The 10,121-nt window shown below is 64.3% G+C and overlaps 1 protein-coding gene across 1 annotated transcript; it reads left to right on the top strand.

Annotated features, from left to right (window-relative positions):
* Positions 1-1,033: 1,033 nt before the first annotated feature.
* PC (pyruvate carboxylase) lies at positions 1,034-10,051 on the top strand (the record flags this gene model as incomplete). Its single annotated transcript, XM_084281051.1, has 5 exons — positions 1,034-1,278; positions 3,424-3,603; positions 6,109-6,357; positions 7,831-7,971; positions 9,605-10,051. Coding segments are annotated over 5 exons (1,067 nt in total), but the record flags the coding sequence as incomplete, so codon positions are not given.
* Between the last annotated feature and the right edge of the window lie 70 nt (positions 10,052-10,121).

Below are 10,121 nucleotides of genomic sequence, written 5' to 3'. Positions count from 1 at the left end.
CACCGGGGATGGGGATGTGGTACCAGGGGTGGGGAGGTGGTACTGGGGCTGGGGAGGTGGCACCAAGGTCATGGAGGTGGCACCAGGGGTGGGGAGGTGGGTGGGGAGGTGCCACCGGGGATGGGGATGTGGTACCAGGGGTGGGGAGGTGGTACTGGGGCTGGGGAGGTGACACCAAGGTCATGGAGGTGGCACCGGGGATGGGGAGGTGGCACCAGGGTTGGGGTCGTGGCACCAGGGTCATGGAGGTGCCACCAGGGTTGGGGAGGTGGGGACGTGGGCATGGAGGTGCCACCAGGGTTGGGGAGGTGGGGACGTGGGCATGGAGGTGCCACCAGGGTTGGGGAGGTGCCACCAAGGTCGTGGAGGTGCCACCATGGCTGTGGGGATGTCTCCAAGGTTGGGGAGGTGGGGACGTGGTTATGGAGGTGGCACCAGGGTTGGGGAGGTGCCACTGTGGTCATAGAGGTGCCATGGGGGTGTCACCAGGGTCAGGGAAGTGCCACCAGGGTCGGGGAGGTGGCACCAGGGTCGTGAAGGTGTCACTGTGGTCATAGAGGTGCCCCCCATTACCCAGCCCCCCACCCATGGGTGCCCCTCAACCCCATCACCCCCCAACCCCATCACCCCCCAACCCCATCACCCCACCACCACCCTGGCCATCTCCCCATTGCCCAACCCCCCCACCATGGGTGCCCCCCACCTTCTCCAACCCATGGGTGTCCCTCCACCCATGGGTGTCCCCCACCTTCTCCAACCCACGGTGCTCCCCAACCCCATCACCCCCCAACCCCATCACCCCCAACCCCATGGCTGCCCCCCACCTTCTCCAACCCACGGTGCTCCCCAACCCCATCACCCCCCAACCCCATCACCCCCCAACCCCATGGGTGCCCCTCACCTCATCCAACCCATGGTGCCCCCCAACCCCATCACCCCCCAACCCCATCACCCCACCACCACCCTAGGTGCCTCCCCATTGCCCAAGCCCCCACCCATGGGTGCCCCTCACCATCTCCCCCCGCCCCCCCAGGCCTGTCCCTGGAGAAGGTGTTTGAGTACAGCGAGTACTGGGAGGCGGCGCGCGGGCTGTACGCCGCCTTCGACTGTACGGCCACCATGAAGTCGGGCAACGCCGACGTCTACGAGAACGAGATCCCGGGGGGCCAGTACACCAACCTGCACTTCCAGGCCCACGCCATGGGGCTGGGCCACAAGTTCAAGGAGGTCAAGAGGGCCTACGCCGAGGCCAACAAGCTCCTGGGGGACCTCATCAAGGTGGGCTTACTGGGGAGGGGGTCTCCGTGGGGTGGGTGGGCTTCTTAGGGTGGTTGTCGGGGGGTGGGTGGTGTCTGCGGGGTGATGGGATTCATGGGGTGATGGGATTCTTGGGGGGGGTGGTCTCTGTGGGGTGGGTGGGCTTCCTGGGGTGATGGAATTCATGGGGTGGTCTCCATGGGGTGATGGGCTTCCTGGGGTGATGGGATTCTTGGGGTGGTCTTCATGGGGTGGTCTCCATGGGGTGATGGGATTCATGGGGTGATGGGATTCTTGGGGTGATGGGATTCTTGGGGTGATGGGATTCTTGGGGTGGTCTTCGTGGAGTGGTCTCCATGGGGTGATGGGATTCATGGGGTGATGGGATTCTTGGGGTGGTCTTCATGGGGTGGTCTCCATGGGGTGATGGGATTCATGGGGTGGTGGGATTCTTGGGGTGATGGGATTCTTGGGGTGGTCTTCATGGGGTGATGGGATTCATGGGGTGATGGGATTCATGGGGTGATGGGATTCTTGGGGTGGTCTTCATGGGGTGATGGGATTCTTGGGGTGATGGGATTCTTGGGGTGGTCTCCATGGGGTGATGGGATTCATGGGGTGATGGGATTCTTGGGGTGGTCTTCATGGGGTGGGTGGTCTCCGTGGGGTGATGGGCTTCCTGGGGTGATGGAATTCATGGGGTGCTCTTCATGGGGTGGGTGGTCTCCATGGGGTGATGGAATTCATGGGGTGCTCTTCATGGGGTGGGTGGTCTCCATGGGGTGATGGGATTCATGGGGTGATGGGATTCATGGGGTGGGTGGTCTCTGTGGGGTGGGTGGGCTTCCTGGGGTGATGGGATTCATGGGGTGATGGGATTCATGGGGTGGGTGGTCTCTGTGGGGTGGTCTTCATGGGGTGGGATGATGGTCTCTATGGGGTGGGTGGTCTTTATGGCGTGGTTTCCATGGGGTGGGTGGTCTCCATGGGGTGGTCTTCATGGAGTGGTCTCCATGGGGTGATGGGATTCATGGGGTGATGGGGATTCTTGGGGTGGTCCCCATGGGGTGATCTCCATGGGGTGGGTGATCTCCATGGGGTGGTCTCCATGGGGTGGGTAGTCTTCATGGGGTGATGGTCTCCATGGGGTGGTCTTCATGGGGTGGGTGGTCTCCATGGGGTGGTCTCCATGCGGTGATGGAATTCATGTGGTGGTCTTCATGGGGTGGGTGGTCTCCATGGGGTGATCTCCATGGGGTGGTCTCCATAGGGTGATGGTCTCCATGGGGTGATCTCCATGGGGGGGGTGATCTCCATGGGGTGGGTGGTCTCCATGGGGTGGGTGATCTGTGTGGGGTGGGTGGTCTTCATAGGACGGTCTCCATGGAGGGGGTGGTCCCCATGGGGTGATGGTCTCCATGGGGTGGATGGTCTTCATGGGGTGGGTGGTCTTCATAGGATGGTCTCCATGGAGGGAGTGGTCTCCATGGGGTGATGGGATTCATGGGGTGATGGGATTCTTGGGGTGGTCTTCATGGGGTAGGTGGTCTCCATGGGGTGATGGTCTCCATGGGGTGATGGAATTCATGGGGTGATGGAATTCATGGGGTGGTCTTCATGGGGTGGTCTTCGTGGGGTGGGTGGTCTCCATGGGGTGGTCTTCATGAGACAGTCTCCATGGGGTGGGTGGTCTCCATGGGGTGGTCTCCATGGGGTGGGTGGTCTCCATGGGATGATGATCTCCATGGGGTGATGGAATTCATGGGGTGGTCTTCATGGGGTGGGTGGTCTCCATGGGGTGATGGAATTCATGGGGTGGTTTCCATGGGGTGGGTGGTCTTCATGGGGTTGTCTCCATGGGGTGGGTGGTCTTCATGGGGTGGGTGGTCCCAATGGGATGATGGTCTCCATGGGGTGGTCTTCATGGGGTGGGCAGTCTCCATGGGATGATGGTCTCCATGGGGTTATCTCAATGAGATGGGTGGTCTCCATGGGATCAATGGGTGGTCTCCATGGGGTGGGTGGTCTCCATGGGGTGATGGTCTCCATGGGATCAATGGGTGGTCTCCATGGGATCAATGGGTGGTCTCCCCGGGGTGAGACGTTGCCACCGGGCTGACGCCGCCGCGCTGACGCCGCCGCCGGGTGTGCGTTGTTGGGCCGTAGGTGACCCCGTCCTCCAAGGTGGTGGGGGACCTGGCGCAGTTCATGGTGCAGAACGGGCTGGGCCGGCAGGAGGTGGAGGCGCGGGCGGACGAGCTCTCCTTCCCCCAGTCCGTGGTGGAGTTCCTGCAGGGCCACATCGGCACCCCCCCGGGGGGCTTCCCGGAGCCCTTCCGCTCCAGGGTGAGTCGGGGGGGGGGACTGGGAGGCACTGGGAGGGCACTGGGAGGCACTGGGAGGCACTGGGAGGGGACTGGGAGGGATTGGGAGGCACTGGGAGGGGACTGGGAGGCACTGGGAGGGGACTGGGAGGGATTGGGAGGCACTGGGAGGGGACTGGGAGGCACTGGGAGGGGATTGGGAGGCACTGGGAGGGACTGGGAGGCACTGGGAGGGGACTGGGAGGCACTGGGAGGGGATTGGGAGGCACTGGGAGGGGACCAGGGCACTGGGAGGGGATTGGGAGGCACTGAGAGGAGATTGGGAGGCACTGGGAGGGGACTGGGAGGCACTGGGAGGGGACTGGGAGGCACTGGGAGGCACTGGGAGGGGACTGGGAGGGATTGGGTGGCACTGGGAGGGACTGGGAGGCACTGGGAGGGGACTGGGAGGCACTGGGAAGGGATTGGGAGGCACTGGGAGGCACTGGGAGGGGATTGGAAGGCACTGGGAGGGGACCGGGGCACTGGGAGGGGATTGGGAGGCACTGGGGAGGAGGTTGGGAGGCACTGGGTGGGGATTGGGAGGCATGGGAGGGGACTGGGAGGCACTGGGAGGGGATTGGAAGGCACTGGGAGGGGACCGGGGGGCACTGGGAGGGGATTGGGAGGCACTGGGAGGAGGTTGGGAGGCACTGGGAGGGGATTGGAAGGCACTGGGAGGGGACCGGGGCACTGGGAGGGGATTGGGAGGCACTGGGAGCGGATTGAGAGGCACTGGGAGGGGACTGGGAGGCACTGGGAGGGGACTGGGAGGGGACCGGGGCACTGGGAAGGGATTGGGAGGCACTGGGAGGCACTGGGAGGGGATTGGAAGGCACTGGGAGGGGACCGGGGCACTGGGAGGGGATTGGGAGGCACTGGGAGGAGGTTGGGAGGCACTGGGAGGGGATTGGGGGGCACTGGGAGGGGACTGGGAGGCACTGGGGCACAGCAGGAAGGAATAGAAGGCGCTGGGAGGGGACTGGGAGGCACTGGGAGGGTTTACTGGAGGCTGTTGCCATGGCGCCAGGTGGCAACAGTCCCTAGCAACGGGTCCTGATGCTGGTTGCCATGGCACCCAACCCTAGCAACGGGTCTAAAAGCTGGTTGCCATGACACCAGCCCCTAGCAACGGGTCCTAAAGCTGGTTGCCATGGTGACCGACCCTAGCAACGGGTCTTAAAGCTGGTTGCCATGGTGACAGGTGGCCACAGTCCCTAGCAACGGGTCCTAATGCTGGTTGCCATGGCAACCGACCCTAGCAACGGGTCCTAATGCTGGTTGCCATGGCAACCGACCCTAGCAACGGGTCCTAAAGCTGGTTGCCATGGTGACAGGTGGCAACAGTCCCTAGCAAGGGGTCCTAAAGCTGGTTGCCATGGCAACCGATCCTAGCAACGGGTCCTAATGCCGGTTACCATGGCAACCGACCCTAGCAACGGGTCCTAAAGCTGGTTACCATGGTGACAGGTGGCAACAGTCCCTAGCAACGGGTCCTAAAGCTGGTTGCCATGGCAACCGACCCTAGCAACGGGTCCTAAAGCTGGTTGCCATGGTGACAGGTGGCAACAGTCCCTAGCAACGGGTCCTAAAGCTGGTTGCCATGGCAACCGACCCTAGCAACGGGTCCTAAAGCTGGTTGCCATGGTGACAGGTGGCAACAGTCCCTAGCAACGGGTTTTAAAGCTGGTTACCATGGCAACCGACCCTAGCAACGGGTCTTAAAGCTGGTTGCCATGGCAACCAACCCTAGCAACGGGTCCTAAAGCTGGTTGCCATGGTGACAGGTGGCAACAGTCCCTAGCAACGGGTCCTAAAGCTGGTTGCCATGGCAACCTACCCTAGCAACGGGTCTTAAAGCTGGTTGCCATGGCAACCGACCCTAGCAACGGGTCCTAAAGCTGGTTGCCATGGTGACAGGTGGCAACAGTCCCTAGCAACGGGTCTTAAAGCTGGTTGCCATGGCAACCGACCCTAGCAACGGGTCCTAAAGCTGGTTGCCATGGTGACAGGTGGCAACAGTCCCTAGCAACGGGTCTTAAAGCTGGTTGCCATGGCAACCGACCCTAGCAACGGGTCCTAAAGCTGGTTGCCATGGTGACAGGTGGCAACAGTCCCTAGCAACGGGTCCTAAAGCTGGTTGCCATGGTGACAGGTGACAACAGTCCCTAGCAACGGGTCCTAAAGCCCGTTGCCATGGCAACCGACCCCAGCAACTGGTCCTAATGCTGGTTGCCATGGTGACAGGTGGCAACAGTCCCTAGCAACGGGTCTTAAAGCTGGTTGCCGTGGTAACCGACCCTAGCAACGGGTCCTAAAGCTGGTTGCCATGACGCCAGCCCAGAGCAACGGGTCCCAGAAGCCGGTTGCCATGGCACCAGCCCCTAGCACCAACCCCAGGGCAGGATGACAGTTCCCATGGTTACCCCCACACACACACACACCGGTTGCCATGCCAACAGCCTCCTCCCCCATCCCCTCCCCCCAGGTGCTGAAGGACCTGCCCCGCGTCGAGGGGCGTCCGGGGGCCTCTCTGCCCCCCCTGGATTTCGAGGCGCTGGGGAAGGAGCTGGGGGCGCGTCAGGGGGCCCCCCCCAGCCCCGAGGAGCTGCTCTCGGCCGCCCTGTACCCCAAAGTCTACGAGGAGTTCCAGAGCTTCACCAGCACCTTCGGGCCCGTCTCCTGCCTGGGCACCCGCCTCTTCCTCGAGGGACCCACCATCGCCGAGGAGTTTGAGGTGGGGGGGGGCACTGGGAGGGACTGGGAGGGACTGGGAGGGGATTAGGAGGCACTGGGAGGGACTGGGAGGGGATTGGGGGGCACTGGGAGGCACTGGGAGGGGACTGGGAGGCACTGGGGGGGGACTGGGAGGCACTGGGAGGGGACTGAGAGGGGATTGGGGGGCACTGGGAGGCACTGGGAGGGGACTGGGAGGCACTGGGGGGGGACTGGGAGGCACTGGGAGGGGACTGAGAGGGGATTGGGGGGCACTGGGAGGCACTGGGATGGGACTGGGAGGCACTGGGAGGGGATTGAAGGGCACTGGGAGGGGATTGGGAGGGACTGGGAGGCACTGGGAGGGAACTGGGGGGCACTGGGAGGGGATTGGGAGGCACTGGGAGGGAACTGGGAGGCACTGGGAGAGCACCCCTCACACACTCACCCCTTTGCACGCCCCTTGCACGCCCCTCACACACCCCTCACGCCCCTTGCACCCCCCTTGCACGCCCCTCACACACCCCTCACCCCCCTCACACACCCCTCACCCCCCTTGCACACCCCTCACACGCCCCTCACACCCCTTGCACGCCCCTTGCACACCCCTCAACCCCCTCACACCCCCCTCACACACCCCTCACCCCCATCACACACCTCTCACCCCCCACACGCCCCTCACCCCCCTCACACACCCCTCAACCCCCTTGCACGCCCCTCACCCCCCTTGCACGCCCCTCACACCCCTTGCACCCCCCTTGCACACCCCTCACACGCCCCTCACCCCCATCACACACCTCTCATGCCCCTTGCACGCCCCTCGCACGCCCCTCACCCCCATCATACACCCCTCACCCCCCTCACACACCCTTCACCCCCCTTGCACACCCCTTGCACACCCCTCACCCCCCTCACATGTCCCTCACCCCCCTTGCACGCCCCTCACACACCCCTCACCCCCCTCACACACCCCTCACACACCCCTCACCCCCCTTGCACGCCCCTCATGCCCCTTGCACGCCCCTCACCCCCCTCACATGCCCTTCACGCCCCTTGCACGCCCCTCAGCCCCCTCACACTCCCCTCATGCCCCTTGCACGCCCCTCACACTCCCCTCACACCCCTTGCACACCCCTCACCCCCCTCACACGTCCCTTACCCCCCTCACACACCCCTCACGCCCCTCACACGCCCCTCACCCCCCTCACACACCCCTCAACCCCCTTGCACGCCCCTCACCCCCCTTGCACGCCCCTCACGTCCCTTGCACCCCCCTTGCACACCCCTCACACACCCCTCACCCCCATCACACACCTCTCACGCCCCTTGCACACCCCTCACCCCCCTTGCACGCCCATCACACTCCCCTCACCCCCATCACACACCCCTCCCGCCCCTTGCACGCCCCTTGCACGCCCCTCACACCCCTTGCACGCCCCTTGCACGCCCCTCACACACCCCTCACCCCCCTTGCACGCCCCTGGCACGCCCACAGGTGGAGCTGGAGCGGGGGAAGACGCTGCACATCAAGGCGCTGGCGCTGGGCGACCTGAACGCCGCGGGGCAGCGCGAGGTCTTCTTCGAGCTCAACGGGCAGCTGCGCTCCATCCTCGTCAGGGACACCCAGGCCCTCAAGGTTTGGGGGCTGGGGGGCTGGGGAGGGGTCTCGGGGGGGGGTTGGGGGGGTCTGAGGGGGTTTTGGGGGGGTTCAGGGGGTCTGAGGTGGGTTTGGGGGGTGATGGGGGAGGTTTCCTTGGGGTTCAGTGGGCTCCATCCTCGTCAGGGACACCCAGGCCCTCAAGGTTTGGGGGGGCTGGGGGGCTGGGGAGGGGTCTCAGGGGGGGTTTGGGGGGGTCTGAGGGGGTTTTGGGGGGGTTCAGGGGGTCTGAGGTGGGTTTGGGGGGTGATGGGGGAGGTTTCCTTGGGGTTCAGTGGGCTCCATCCTTGTCAGGGACACCCAGGCCCTCAAGGTGGGGGGGCTGGGGAGGGGTCTCAGGGGGTGTTGGGGGGGTCTGAGGGGGGTTTGGGGGGGTCTGAGGGGGTTTTGGGGGGTCTCAGGGGGTTTTAGGGGGGTTTCGGGGGGATTTTGGGGGAGGTTTCCTTGGGGTTCAGTGGGCTCCATCCTCGTGAGGGACACCCAGGCCCTCAAGGTGGGGGGGCTGGGGGGCTGGGGAGGGGTCTCAGGGGGGGGTTGGGGGGGTCTGAGGGTGTTTGGGGGGGTCTGAGGGGGTTTTGGGGGGGTCTGAGGGGGTTTGGGGGCGATTTGGGGAAGTTTGGCTTTTTTAACCCCTTGTTCTTCTCTTTTTCCCCCCATTTTCCTCATTTCTCCCCAATTCCCCCCCATCCCCCCCATTTATCCCCCCAACCCCCCCCTTTATCCCCCCCATACCCCCCAATTTCCCCCCCATATCCCCCCCATATCCCCCTTACCCCCCTTTACCCCCCCTTCTCCCCCCTTTATCCCCCCTATTGCCCCCCCATTTCCCCCCTTAACCCCCCTTTACCCCCCATTATCCCCTCCCAATCCCCCAATTCCCCCCCTTTACCCCCCCATATCCCCCCTTATCCCCCTTTATACCCCCCATACCCCCCATTCCCCCCCCATACCCCCCCATATCCCCCCCATATCCCCCCTTATCCCCCCTTATCCCCCCCATGTCCCCCCTTATCCCCCCTTCTCCCCCCCATATCTCCCCATATCCCCCCTCTCCCCCCCTTATCCCCCCCATCCCCCCTTTATCCCCCCTATTGCCCCCCCATATCTCCCCTTAACCCCCCTTTACCCCCCATTATCCCCTCCCAACCCCCCAATTCCCCCCCTTTACCCTCCCATATCCCCCCTTATCGCCCTTTATACCCCCCATACCCCCCATTTCCCCCCCTTTACCCCCCCATATCCCCCCTTATCCCCCCATATCCCCCCTTCTCCCCCCTATTGCCCCCCCATATCCCCCTTTACCCCCCCTTATCCCCCCATATCCCCCTTTTCCCCCCTTTACCCCCCTTATCCCCCGTATTGTCCCCCCATATCCCCCCTTACCCCCCCTTAACACCCCCTTATCCCCCCTCAACCCCTCCCATACCCCCCATTCCCCCCCTTAACCCCCCTATTGCCCCCCATATCCCCCCTTAACCCCCCTTTACCCCCCCTTATCCCCTCCCAATCCCCCAATTCCCCCCCATATCCCCCCCTTACCCCCCCTTTACCCCCCATATCCCCCCTATTGCCCCCCATATCCCCCCTTACCCCCCCCAATCCCCCCCCCCAGGAGATGCACGTGCACCCGAAGGCGGCGCGGGGGGCGCGGGGGCAGGTGGGCGCCCCGATGCCGGGGGAGGTGGTGGAGCTGCGGGTGGGGGAGGGGGCGCGGGTGGCCAAGGGCGACGCGCTCTGCGTGCTGAGCGCCATGAAGATGGAGACGGTGGTGACCGCGCCGCTGGCCGGGACCCTCATCCGCCTCCACGTGCGCCCGGGCATGAGCCTGGAGGGCGACGACCTCATCGCCGAGATCGAGGAGTGACGTCATCACCGTGCCGTGACGTCATCACCACACACCCCCTGACGTCATCATCATCATCACCACACACCCCCCAACACCCCCCTTGGGACCCCCACCCGCCTCCACGTGCAGCCCCCGGGGATGAGCCTGGAGGGCGACGACCTCATCGCCGAGATCGAGGAGTGACGTCATCGCGTGACGTCATCACATGATGACATCACACCCCACGACATCACCACACACACCCCCCCGCAACACCTCCCTGGGACCCTCACCCGCCTCCACG

Source organism: Gallinula chloropus (assembly GCF_964237585.1).
Source record: "Gallinula chloropus genome assembly, contig: HAP1_SCAFFOLD_811, whole genome shotgun sequence".
In the NCBI taxonomy this organism is placed as follows: domain Eukaryota; kingdom Metazoa; phylum Chordata; class Aves; order Gruiformes; family Rallidae; genus Gallinula; species Gallinula chloropus.
Note: the sequence above shows the minus strand (reverse complement) of the source record. Positions and strands in the feature narration are given on the sequence as shown.